Genomic DNA, 14,798 nt, shown 5'->3' on the forward strand with positions numbered 1-14,798 from the left:
CTGCGATTCAACATAAGGATCCGATTGTTCGGATCAATTTTAATATGCAGCATGCAGAATGTTGATCAAAACTGCTTTGGAGAGCTTGCATTTCAGCTGTACTAGAATCAATGGATCAGCTGCCCTCTACAAGAAACCAGCATTTTTCAGATTATTTCACATTTCTGTATCAGGGAAAGCATATTGTGAGCGTCTGGCGATCGTGTTACACAAGCTGTGCTTGAGTTCCCATTCCTGTCTGCTGAAGCAGTTACCATGGGAACACCCTTTTTCCCCCTAGTATTGAGGGAGCATTGAAGCGTTGTTTTGAAGTATTTGAAATTCAGGTCTTGCACAGTTTAGCATTTAGTTTCTGTTCATCTTTAGGCGTTAAAACGTGTGTTTACTAGCTATTTACTGCACTTAAGTTCTTTATTCTGCTTGAATACTTTATTATTGAATACTTGTTTTATTGTTTATTAACTCATTCATTTAATTTGTTAGTTATATGTATAATTGATTTAGATTTATAAATGTTTTTGGTTCTTTATTATTTAGTTTAAAGTTTAGAGACCATCAAAAAGACTGAAGTTTTAACTTGATGTTGAGATTATGTAGCTCTCTTTTTTTTTTTTACAGTAATGTATATCATGTTTTATTTGACATGAAGTGTTTCCTGTAGCAACAGTCATGGATCTTTATTACTATTCATTTTAAATTTTATACGTTTTTTTTTTTTTGAAAAGGAAATAATTTTTATGTTATAATGATCTGGAGTCTATAAATTCACTTTGAGAGAACAGATCTTTCTACAAAAATCGTGTGCTTAACTGTAATGGCTCTAGCAGAGAGAAGAGGGACATCTGGTGGTGTTGTGCTGGGGAAAAAAAGATTGGAGCAATTTTCTGTTTTGAACAGTACACTCCAGCTGACTATAACACATTTCAGAAATTGTCAACTGACTTTTAGAATATGACATTAATGCAAGAAATTATAATTACGGCTATTTCGGAAATTAATGGATAGTTTTATTCAAACAAATAAATAAGGATATTACATTACTCATCTTTGCATCTATGCAATGCAAAAAAAGATCTTGTTAGAAGGAAAATATTTTTATATTGTTAGAAGGATATTAATAATATAATAATCATAAATAAAAAATATTATAAATACATATTGAGTAATAAAATAATAGCTTATTAATTCTGTAACCATATAATTATCCTTATAAAAATATTGTTAACATTTAGATTTTTTTTTTAATTCAGCTTTACTTATTTAGTAATAAAACAATAATTTATGAATGTCTACAGCAATATAATAATTGTGATAAAATATATAAAATGTTAATTTATTTTATTTTAAATGTTAATTAATTTGGCTATATATGGTATTAATACAAAAAAATAATAATAATAATAATAGTTTTTTCCCGAAATGGTTCAAATTGGTGGATAAATTTAAAATATCAAACAAACAAATAAAGACATTATTTTGCAACTGTGTATGAAAATTGCATGAAAGAATAATTAATTATATTATTAGGGATATTTCGTTCATTAAATTTAACCTAGCATGATTTTGTTTTTAGCATGAATGAATGATTGAAGGAGTAATTCACTTCTAAATGAAATAAAATGCATGGATATTCCTAACATGGATGAATGGATTAGATTAGTGTTGGTTTTGTTTAATCCTACACTGGCTCAGCGACATGACGCACGCGACGTCGACGCACTGGACTCCTCGCTGTCTCGCGTCCAGACGCTCGTGACGCCGCAGTGCTGCTCAACGGCTACCGGAGACGCTTTGCTGAAAAATGCTCCCGTTATCCATCAAAGATGACGAGTACAAGCCTGCCAAACTCAACCTGTTGGTCAAGATATCGGGCTGGTTCAGGTAAACACAGTCAAATGCTCAATATTTCATTGAGTTTCACTCACAGCTGTCGATTCTGTGTGGCTAAGGCGGTTAGCATGCTAGTTAGCACGCGAGACTTTATTTCAAATTAAACTTGGGTCTTTAAAACATTTACATTTTTCTTTTTTTTTTAAAGGGGCTATAAATAAATGCTAAAATAAGTGAACTGTTATAATAAAGAAGCAGACCGTTTCAGACTCATTTTTCAGCCAGCCAGATGTTAGCAGGACGAAGTAAACATTTGACACAACCTATAAAATCTTTCGTTTTACATTATAAAATGTGTCCCAATATATTTCGCAACAAAATAGATCTATCAAGAGATTATTTGGACCACATGTCATTTTTTTCTAGACTGTTTTATTGAAATAAACTAGAGTTGTGTATTTGCTTAGCTGTGGGTTCCTGCAGCCAGTCTGTCTGGTCAGGCCACTTTATAAATGAATCGGTCTGAAACCACTCTCTCTCTTTGTCTTTATGTCCCTCCCCAGATCAATTCTTGCCGATAAAACCTCTCGCAATCTGTTTTTCTTCCTGTGTTTGAACCTGTCGTTCGCGTTCGTGGAGCTGCTGTATGGCATATGGAGTAACAGGTAACAGTAGGGGGCCAAACGCAAGATTATGCCACGTAGGTCTAAATGTGGGATGAGCTAGTGTGCTTTTGTTTTGGGCCCTAACTTCTGTTAGCAATGCTTTGATTGGGGTTTTCCCCATGAGCTGTTATCGTAGTCTTCCTTGAAGTGAGATTGAGGGCTGATCGAAGTTCAGCAAATACAGTATGCCTCTCAAAACCTATAGAGGTGCCTATCTAGACAGCATATTTCAGGGATGCAAGTGTGTTTGAACGTTCAAACATGCCTCTGATGTCTGAAAATGCATTTTAGATCTTACTTGGATTTGAGAAACAGCTGTAATATTTTATATATATACTTTGTGGGGAAAATCTGTGTTGCATTAACCATTTGTATGCCATTGTATATTAACGACTATATGTCTTCCCATTTGTACATCAAACATACACTCACTGAGGCTGTAACATTGTTAGTTTAGGCTTAATAAATAGATTTCTGTTGTTTATATCCATATCTGACGTTTATTATCAGGCTGCGCACACTGACAGCAGTTTGCATTCACAGAGTGACCAGAAGTTATGTATTTTTAGTTGATGTGATTTTTGGTGACATTGTAGTTATGCATGCAACAGAGTTCAGCATTTCAGCATTGTGCAACTCCTTTTAATTAACAAAGCTTTATATTGTTGTTGTTTATTATTATAATTTATTTAATGTGCTATCTTTCATTGGATAATATTATGCAAAGAAATTACACCATCCCATGAATGAGAGTGTAGACAGTGAAGCTTTGTTATTATTATTATTATAATCATTATTAAATAAACAATATTACCAGTAGTAATAATATAATAGTGTAATTTTTTATTTATTTACTTGTTTGTAATACTTTATTAAAAACAATGGTAATATTATGTAAATTGCGCAATCCCACAATGATCATTTTTTATTAATTTATTATCATTATAATAATTATTGTTGTTGTTTATAATAATTTGTTTAATACACTTTGCCATTTGGTAATATTATGCAAATGACATAATCCCACGAATGGGACTGCAGACAGCGAAGCTTGAATTATTATTAGTATTATTATCAGTAGTAGTTTTTAAAAATAATAATTATAATTTTTTTCATTATTGTTGTTTATATATGTATGCGTGTGTGTACACAAACTATTTATACAATACATTATATATACAATATATCTGCTTAAAATCATTATTAAATGTAAATGTATTAGTAAAAGAATATAGAGTATTTTTTAAAGGGGTCATATGTTGCAAAAAATAACATTATGTTGTGTATTTGGTGTAATGAAATGTGCTTATGCGGTTTAAGGTTAAAAAAACACATTATTTTCCACATACTGTACATTATTGGTTCTCCTCTATGCCCCGCCTTTCTGAAATGCGTCGATTTTTACAAAGCTCATCGGTCTGAAAAGCGAGGTGTGCTCTGATTGGCCAGCTATCCAGTGCATTGTGATTGGCCGAATACCTCAAGCGTGTGACGGAAATGTTACACCTCTTACCATATTGTGATGCCGTGTCCCGGAGCGACGAGACAGAAACATTAAAACCCATTATAAACGAGGCATTCGTTGCATCCAGTGGGGAGATAATTACGGAATATAATGACTTTCTTTTTACGCATTGCATTGCATCACGCCACATAAACATAAAACCAGGTCTGCATTTGTGATCGGAGAAATGACAAACTACAAACGCTACTCTACACTGTTCAAAACTCGCGTTTGAATCGTCAGTGGCAAATTCTTTATATATAAAAAAACGTACTTACAGTCTGTGAGTCAGAACAGCCGGCACTGTAGTCTACTCTACCAGGATCAGGAAACAGTCCTCCATAAAATGCGCTGCACACACCTGAATATTTGGGTTGAACTGTTCTGGAACAGTGTTGTAAATACAACTTAACCACTGATTTCTAGTCGTGTCCTCTTTTGGAAGACCAAAGTAGTTTCGCTTTCACAACGAAACACAGCGTCACACACGACGGCCTAGAGTGAGCAGAGGCCGGGGGCTAGAGTTAGCGGCGGCCGGCTAGAGTGAGTGGCGACCGGTGAGCTTGAGAACGGCGCGGTGGACGGGCTTGCGGCAACCACATGTGACGACCCCGGACTGGACTCCGCTTCGTCCACGGTGAAAGCTGATCCGGCGATCCACAGCGTGAAGTTGATGTATTTCCTCAGCGACCAGCACGGATCAGCTCTAGGCATGACGAAGCAGATATCATCCTCTTTTGGAAGACCAAACAAAGTAGTTTTGCTTTCACAACGAAACACACAGAACACAAATACACAGCGCCTTCACGACATGGGGGCCGTTCTTCGTACGTTGCTAACTCAGTTAGCTGGATTTGATTGTTGACGATTTGGCATGATCTTGGATTATTTGGTTCTGCTCATCCCGGACTTGCTGTCATAGCAATGGGTCCGTAGACTTAAACCTGGTCGGGAGCGGCTTATTTCATGTAAACAGGATTAGATTGCATCGTTTTAAGCAGAACTGATACTTAAAATCTGTCCGCTACCACCGCAACTTTATTACAAGAGTATCCTACTGATCCAGGGACAATAATTTAAAATAATAATAATTTAAAAATTAATTTAAAGATAATATAATAATGTTGTGTAGTCTTTAATACTATAGACACAGCCAGTTTTACTCACTGAAAGATTTATTAGTCATAAAATGATTACTTCATAATTGTATTCGAGTCTTACACACATGCTATACAGATATTGTAGAGTCGTGCATTAATTTGAGTGGTGACAGATATTATGGGAGTGGCTTGATGGAGCACAGGGGATGCAGAAAACATGATCTTGACCCTTAAGAAACTTTAAATAATGCTGTCACGTAACCAATCTGTTCAAATATAAAATTAAATTAATTGCTACGTTGAAATAAAAATGCAAAGCCTGTACAAAAATTTGAAATCGTGAATATAAATAATTGGGAATCATGTAAAAAATGTAAATAAAATAAAAACACATTTCATTTATCTATTATAACATTTATGTAGTTTTGTTCGCTTGGATGTTTCCTAATAAAAGTCCAGAAATTTGTCAGGTTTTTCAGGTGTCTTTTTGAATTATATGATGTCATTACGTTGCTGTCTTGCCGCCAGCCAATCGCTGCATTGCTGATCGTGGTTTCGAGTATCGATACATAGCCCCTTTTAAACCAACCCATGAACGCGCAATTATCTCAGATAACCCAATCTAGCCATACTAATCATCAACAACAGGTGCGTTCAAAGAACAGAATTAGCCAGATCCTGATTCGTGCGATGATATAATCTTGGATGTGACATTTCTTCTCGAATGTAATAAGCAACGTACGAAGAACGGGAATACTACAGCGAGAATAAGTTACGCCTTGTTTCTTTGCGTGAACATTTGGGCGGCGTTATGCAAATCTTCCCAGATAGTGATGTAGACATGTGGGGGTGTGTTAGAACGAGCCGTTTTAGGTAGGTGTGGCTGACTCTTAACTTTTATAAAGAATATCTCTTTGGATTTGAGACTTTAGTCTTTGCAACTTTACAGATCTTCTTTATGCACCAAGAGCTTGTAACACTCCAAAGAGAAAGGAAAACTTTAAATCGCATCATATGACCCCTTTAAATATATTTTTAAATGTTTACATTTATTTTATTTTATGTTGCGTAGTTTGACCCACTTGAAACTAACTTGACGACCAAATATCTGTCAACACGATTGGACCTTTTGGGCTGTTTTAATTTTGTCTCTAAGTGAAAGAGTGAATAATGTGTAACAAAAGGTGACTCTGACCTCAGTATGGGGTGGGATGTATTTCTCAGGTTTCGTGATAATTTAACACTTCCCTTTTTGTGTTGGTTTGATTCGCAGTTTAGGTTTGATATCCGATTCCTTTCACATGTTCTTTGACTGCACTGCTCTCCTGGCAGGCCTTGCAGCATCGGTCATTTCACGGTGGAGGTCCAATGACTCCTTCTCATATGGGTGAGAGAACACTACAGTACCAAGAGTACCAATGACACAAGATTCCTAAAAAGGACACATTCACTTCTGCCTGAGTGGTGTTGACAGGAAACTGCATGTCTTTGGTTTCATCACTGGGTTGTTATGCAAGTCCATTTGATTGTTTTGTAGGTATGTCAGAGCAGAAGTGCTCGCAGGATTCGTGAATGGCCTTTTCCTCATCTTTACCGCCTTCTTTATCTTCTCAGAAGGAGTAGAGGTGTGCAGTAGTATAAGATTACAGTTGATTTACTTGCCAAGTGACATACTGATAATATCTTTCAGCCTGTAAGTGACAAACTGACTAATATCTTTTTGTTGAATGATGGCATCTTGTCTTATCACCAGAGGGCGCTGGAACCCCCTGATGTGCACCATGACCGTTTGCTCCCGGTGTCTATAGCAGGGCTGCTGGTGAATCTTGTAGGAATATTTATTTTTCAACATGGAGGACATGGACATTCTCACGGTGGTGAAGGTAAGTATCTCACACAGAATAAGCATGCGGTCATGCTTTTCATTAAAACCATTCTTCCCCTTAAGTTTCAATAATATTCTGGTTTATGGAATTTATGCTTGTTTTAACAGCCAGCAGGTAAAAAAACTAATTTCTTAGTTAAAATAAACGAAAACTTTTAACTATAATAAAAATAACAGTGTGTAATATATATATGTATATTTTTAATATTTCTCAAAGAAGTCTCGTATGATTCAGAAATATAAAAACATATTATTCTAAAATTTTGCCTAGTAGTGTATATATAACATGGATAGATAGATTAGATTAGATGGAAAAACCCTTAAACGTAAAGATATATAAATGTATATACATAGATATATACATTATTTTTTTTATTCTATATTAGTTTTATATTGTTATATATATGTGTATATATAATATTTCTTTATATATAAATGTATTTAAAAATATATAAAGCATAAACTGTGCATCTTTTTTAAGCTATTCTGTTTAAATTAATTTTTTTAGAATATATACATATACACATTTTATGTTATAAATGTGATAAAAATGTTTGTATATAAATGTTATAAATGATATATATATATATATATATATATATATATATATATATATATATATATATATATATATATGTGTTTGTGTATATATATAATAAAAATAAATCTATATATAAATGCATTTTTATTAATAAATAAAACAAACTAAGTATATATACACATGGTGTTTTTGATATTAAACTATATATACATCTAAAAAATGTATTCTTTATTTATATAAACATATTTATATAAAATAGTGTGTGTGTGTGTGTGTGTGTATATATATATATATATATATATATATATATATATTATTATTTGTTGATACTTTTAACTATAATAAAAATAACAGTGTGTAATATATATATGTATATTTTTAATATTTCTCAAAGAAGTCTCGTATGATTCAGAAATATAAAAACATATTATTCTAAAATTTTGCCTAGTAGTGTATATATAACATGGATAGATAGATTAGATTAGATGGAAAAACCCTTAAACGTAAAGATATATAAATGTATATACATAGATATATACATTATTTTTTTTATTCTATATTAGTTTTATATTGTTATATATATGTGTATATATAATATTTCTTTATATATAAATGTATTTAAAAATATATAAAGCATAAACTGTGCATCTTTTTTAAGCTATTCTGTTTAAATTAATTTTTTTAGAATATATACATATACACATTTTATGTTATAAATGTGATAAAAATGTTTGTATATAAATGTTATAAATGATATATATATATATATATATATATATGTGTGTTTGTGTATATATATAATAAAAATAAATCTATATATAAATGCATTTTTATTAATAAATAAAACAAACTAAGTATATATACACATGGTGTTTTTGATATTAAACTATATATACATCTAAAAAATGTATTCTTTATTTATATAAACATATTTATATAAAATAGTGTGTGTGTGTGTATATATATATATATATATATATTATTATTTGTTGATATTAAGTGCATAGTTTCTTTATAGATGTGTCCTCTTATTTTTAAGGTCATGGCCACAGTCATTCTCTATTTAATGGCAGTGTGGGACACAGTCATGAAGGCCACGGACACAGTCATGAGTCCAAACACGATCACGGGCATTCACACGGAGGACATGGACATTCACATGGAGGACATGGGCATTCACATGATGAGCCCCACTGCCATGGTGAGACCTCAAGCTAACTTACAGATTTGAGTGCAGTTTCTGTTACGACTCAGTACCATTATAATGCATCAGATGTGTTATTTGGTCCTCATACTGTGTGAAAATTGCAAAAACTGTTTTGATCGTAATGGTGTTTAGTATAGCACGATTCATTTCTAATCTGTCTGTGTCCTCAGATGACCACTTGCACACACCGGGAAAAGGCTCCAGCAAGCAGATATTACAAGGTATGGCCTTTTTGCATGTTTGTTCTCCTCCAGATGGAGCTAGAGATCTCTTTTGTCGCAATATTTGCCTTGCTTTTAAAAAGGCACCAGATATGAAAATATTTACAATCACATCTATCAGGTCTAGACAGCTTTTTCCTCTTTTATAGGTGGTCAATATTTTGAATTCTTTGTGGATGAGGTCCTCTAGTAAACTAAAAAAAACAAAGGAAAAACAGAAGGGAGGCATTTTCTTCATTTAACCACTTGAAATGAGTGCTCTAGATCAGACGTAACTGGATGATGGACATTTATGTGCAACCAAGTGACACCTCTGACCATCCCAACCTCTAACCTTTGACTCGGGGGTAACCAGGTTAACACTGACAATGGAGCAAACGTGGTACACTGTCGCTTTAAATCCCTTTGTCCGAGCTTGTGTGGGAAAGAGCAGAGCAGAGAAAGTAGTTTGTCCCCTTCACCCTGGCACACACAGAGAGAGAATGGATCCTTTGGGAGGCCTGCTCAAGGGAGAAAGAACGGGGCACGGAGGGGAGGACCATGTAGAGATGGGGAGGGGAGGGGAGGAGGTGACAGTGCAAAAGGTTATGCTGCCTCCATCCCAGCCGAGGGACCTCTTCTCCACTCCCCGTGATGAATTGCAAGTAGATCCTACCAGCCTCCCGTCCTGAAGATTTTCATGCCTATTTTGGCTGTTTATTATACTTACTTTTTACACAGAATACTTGGTAGATGTTCTCTATTTGCCTAAACATGCAGTATGAAATATTATGCACTGCACAGACTACTGTATTCCAGAATGCAATGCACTTGACTTTCCTTTTGCAGTGTGACAAATGAAACTTGATTTGTCTAAAAATTTGTTTATGTACCTGTGGTTAAGACATTTTTAATATTTTTTAAATATATTTTTAAGTAATATTACCACTATTTTGCAAAAACAATGTAATGGAATATTATTATAATAAGACACAAAAATGATTGATTTATTGATGCTATTTTACAAAAGATACTTAATAATAATAATAATAAAGTAATAATAATAATAAATTGACTAAAATATATATTATTTTGTTCATTACTATGAAAATATTTTGAATTATTAATAGCAATATTTAGCAAAAAAATTGATTATTATCATCACTATTATTAAACTATTACTATAATAATAATAATAAATGGTGATTATTATTATTTTATAAAAATATTATGTTACAAAAACATATAATGTAATATTTTATTGTTATTAAGTGAGAATATTAATTGTTATTTTGCAGAAGATAAATATTTTCACTAATCATAATTATTATTATTATTTTACAAAAAAAAATTATTAATAGATTTGTGGAAAAGTGATACAAAAATATATTAATAATATAATTAGTAGTAGTAGTAGTAGTTTTGATGAGAGGAAGATATTTTTAATAAAATATAAATATTTTCATATTTATCATTTTAATATTTTATAATAATTGATTATTTTTATTAGTATTATGTGAAAATATATATTTTATTTTAATTTAATTTGTTTGTACAGCATAGTAAGCTATTAGTACTATTCAGGGCTCGAAATGAACTTTTTTACTTTGTAGCACTGGTGCTCCCAACTTCAAAATTTAGGAGCACCAGCAAAAATTTAGGAGCACCACAACTACAAATTATATATTAACAGATTTTATCCTCACATTCTTTACTTTAATGCAAATTTTAGATTGGTTTATATTAGCTGTCAATCACTTAGTCACTGCTTTCTGCTTACCACGGTGAGAAAAAGAATGGGCTGAAGAAGAGAGAAAATGAAAAGAACACTGACAGATTTCTTTTGTAAACAACCTAAAGTTAATCTGAGTTTGGTTAAACAGAGAGAGAGCTCTTCTTTGCGAGAGTTAGGATGGTGGATGCAGTGTTAAACTTTACATTCAGCTCTGCCAATTGCACGGAACAGGTTAGGGGTGGATAGGGGTGTGCGATATTTACAAATTATATCTCTATATTTTCTGGGATTTTATCGATAATGATAATTTGACTCAGTGTTACTGTGCTGATATCTTAAGGACTACAGTGGACAGCTGACTCCTAAAGTTTTTGATATTCTTCATATTCTGTGTGGTGGTCAGTTCACAGCAGTGACAGAAATTAATCTTTTCCAATAAGTTCAAATAGATTTGTACCTTTTATGGTAATTTTTACCTTAAAGCCATTTTTTCAAAAAGTGTGCATTATTATTTGAGTCAAATTCTTATATTTTATATCAGTCAATTATAATAAGACATTTGGGCTGTTATCAAGCAAATGAAAGTAGCAACAAAATGTATCTTTGCAATGCAGAGGAAACACAGAAGCTGCATCTGAAGTGGCAATTAGATGCATTTACACGCTGATTAATGCAGGACATGAATGCATTTAACCTGCAGTTACGCATGCATAAATGTTTTAATATTGTTAACATAAAACAGACACCGTCATGCTGCTCAGAGAGGCATCACGGTGCTGTGGCTTAGTTTGGAATTATTTGGCGAAATAGAGCAAAAACAGACAATATGGTGTCTAAAACGTAAGTCTCTTAATATTAACTTCTTGTTTATTGAACAGTTGTATAAAATCGATATCACATTTGTAATCGTGCTGATTTTTGGAGGAAAAAACGGCACTCTTCTTGTGGTATTGATTAACTATATGAAATGATATAAAGGCCCCATATCTTGAGTTTTGTGATGCATTTTAATAGAATGAATCATGCAGCGAAAGAACGCACTCTAACCTACTAGACTTCATCACGTCATGTATGCGTGCACGTTTTGTTTGGATTTTGAAATATACTCGATAATGTCAAACCACACATCGTAAAACCACAATTACGAAATGTGTAGATTCAGTGGTGAACGCTGTTACCTGCAAACTCTGTCCCACAGGTTTACAGTCAATGCAGTGCATAGAGCACAGTGCATTTTCATAGCGAAGCCACTCGAAGTCTTTCAACCATTCTCTCCGAAAACTGTACGCCGCCTTTTCGGCTGGTGGATCAACATTCACCACATGATCGCTATCACCAGCACCATTATTTGTAACTTTAGGTGGTTTACAAAAGAAATCTGTCAATGTTCTTTTAATCTTCTCTCTTCTTGAGCCCTTTACATACCCCGCAGTAGTTAGCTCCCTGTCACCTGACAGTGGAAAGCAGACAGCTGAGTGATTGACAGCTAATATTAACCAATCTAAAATCTGCATTAAAGTTAAGAATGTAAAGCTGAAGTTTAATTGGTTATGTAACGTTTGATAGAATGACAGACCTGTCACCGTATCAGCACTCAGAAGGCACATACTCTGATCGTTTTTAGAGATATGAAAACAGGTCGCACGACAACAATTATATGCACTTGCACAAATGCTCCCAAATATATTTTGAGGTTGCACAGATTAAATTTCGGGAGCATATGCGACCAAAATGGTCACAATTTTGAGCCTTGCTATTAGTAGTTAGCTATTATCAGTATTAGAATTTTATTCTAAACACAGCTGTTGTTTCTAAGGACACAAAGAGCTCCAGCATTCTTGTTATTTTTCTAGTATTTGTTTTGACAACATTTGGACGGGGTCTTCACTTATTAGGGAGTTTGCTCCATTACTGCAGTCGCAAAACTGAAAGTAACCGCAAGTATGTCATCTCATTTTGAGGGAAGGAAAGGACTTAGTGGACTGTCTCAGTGCCGTCACACCACAGTCCACAGCTATTCTCCAGTGTTGATCAGGACTGCCAGTACAGACCCCTGAGTTCAGGAAATGTTGACTGACTCACTCATGTTGGTTTTAACATAGTAGCGTATGATATTATATATTCTGGAAATTTATTCAGGGAGGGCAGTCTTGCAGGTTGGCCATCCATTCGAGGATGTACTCGTATGACCTGTTTGTGGAATGACATCATCAGTTTGAGGGTTAACGCTAGAGATGGTATCCAAAACAGCGGGTTCGTTTGAACATGGGTGCTAGCAAATGTCGTATCCTCATCTCAGACACAATATTAACTCATTAGTGCTGTTTAAGTGAAACCAGGACCTTTCATGTAGGCAAAAGCCTTAGTGTATAACTTGCTGTAAACTACCTACATAGATAACGGTCTACTTCATAAGTAACCGGTTTGGAAAACTCTGGGCATTGACTCATGCAAATTGCCTTTTCTTTTCTTTTTTCCTCAACTCACAATTGGTTCTGATAGAGTTTGATGTTAGCAAGTTGCTAAGCTAAAATCACACACAGATATTTCAGTTTGATTCCGTTATCTTAAATTATTTGTAATATTTAATATAACATTTTATAAATATAATTTTTGAGATGTATTTTATATTTTACTACATCTTAATATTAATATACTTAATATACTTTAAACAAATTATTAATAAACATTAATATTTATAACAATTTATAGTTTAAAATTTTATAAATAATGTATTAATATTAAGTATATTATAATAAGGTAATACTGAGATATATTAAAACATTTTAATATTTTTGGATATGTTTTTTGTGTTTATATACACTACTGCTCAAAAATGTGATGTCAGTAGATTTGTTTTAAAAAATTTATTAATATTTTTATTAAGCAAGAATGCAATAAATTCATCAAACTTTCTATTCATCAAAGAGTCCTAAAAAAATGCACCAGAGTTTTCAAAAAATATTCATTAATACTGATGAGAAATTTTTCTTGTGGACCAAATCAGCAGATTAGAATGATTTCTGAAGGATCATCATGTGACTAAAGGGCCTTTTGCACCGCTTTAGTTCTAGAACTAAATGTACAGTACTAAAGTACTGGGACGATTTTGCGCAAACTATTTCCCAGTACTATTTAAAGGGTTGCATTCGCACCGAGAGTGTGTACTAAGAAGTGACGTATGCCTGTCAACAGCGTCGTCATTTAAGACTAGAGTAATGATGCTGAAAATTCAGCTTTATCATCACAGGAGTAAACTAAGTTTTAAAATATATTAAAATAGAAACGTTATTTTAAATTGTAATAATATTTTACAGTATATTTACTGTATTTTAGACTTTAAAATCTGACCCCAACATTTTGAACAGTAGTGTGTATTTTCTTTTAGATTTTTGAACAGAATAAATCGAAACCCTCATTTTCTTCATTTCAGGAGTTTTTCTCCACATTGTTGCGGACACGTTGGGCAGTGTCGGTGTCATAATATCTGCCATCCTAATGCAAAAATACGACCTGATGATTGCTGACCCCATCTGCTCCATGCTCATCTCGATTCTCATAGGAGTGAGGTGAGTACGCAAACCCCAGCCCATGCTATTATGAGCACTGACCTCTCTCGACTCAACTCAAGACAATCCTCCATCCTCAGACCCCACCCAGAAACCCTCAACAGCACCTAACACAGATCATACAAAAGCCACTTCACAGTACCCTTCACCAAGAGCCCTGTGAAGCCGTTGGTGCTCCAGCCGGGTGAATTACAGGATACACGCTCAGAGGGTGGAGCCCCAGAGCACTTTCTCAACATGTGGCAAAACCAGAAAACACAGGACTTGACTCTCTCATGTGGCATTTTTCAAACAACTCCAGTCGAGAAGGAAAAATGCATAGCGTTTCATCACTTTTACTGCAAAAAATGGCTTATCTTAATTAGTATTTTTGTCTTGTTTCTAGTCAAACTATCTTAAAATTCCAGGGGGAAAAAACTAAATGAAGTGCATTTTGCTTAAAACAGGTCAAATTATCTGCCAGTGGGGTAAGTAAAATACTGTTGTTTTAAGAATATTTTACTTACCCCACTGGCAGATAATTTTACTTGTTTTAAGCAAAATGCACTTCATTTAGTTTTTT

At 33.6% G+C, this 14,798-nt stretch overlaps 1 protein-coding gene across 1 annotated transcript in view; it reads left to right on the forward strand.

Annotated features, from left to right (window-relative positions):
- Positions 1-1,651: 1,651 nt before the first annotated feature.
- LOC107588064 (zinc transporter 7-like) overlaps positions 1,652-14,798 on the forward strand; it is a 20,970-nt gene continuing 7,823 nt past the window's right edge. Inside the window, exons 1-8 of the mRNA XM_016276069.1 lie at positions 1,652-1,881; positions 2,394-2,495; positions 6,373-6,486; positions 6,637-6,724; positions 6,853-6,982; positions 8,565-8,726; positions 8,903-8,953; positions 14,101-14,236. Coding sequence (XP_016131555.1) covers positions 1,802-1,881; positions 2,394-2,495; positions 6,373-6,486; positions 6,637-6,724; positions 6,853-6,982; positions 8,565-8,726; positions 8,903-8,953; positions 14,101-14,236 — 863 coding nt within the window. The 5' untranslated portion in view covers positions 1,652-1,801. The remainder of the gene's footprint in view (positions 1,882-2,393; positions 2,496-6,372; positions 6,487-6,636; positions 6,725-6,852; positions 6,983-8,564; positions 8,727-8,902; positions 8,954-14,100; positions 14,237-14,798) is intronic.

The sequence above is a fragment of the Sinocyclocheilus grahami genome, unplaced genomic scaffold (genome assembly GCF_001515645.1).
Source record: "Sinocyclocheilus grahami isolate Dianchi unplaced genomic scaffold, SAMN03320097.WGS_v1.1 scaffold98.1, whole genome shotgun sequence".
In the NCBI taxonomy this organism is placed as follows: Eukaryota; Metazoa; Chordata; class Actinopteri; order Cypriniformes; family Cyprinidae; genus Sinocyclocheilus; species Sinocyclocheilus grahami.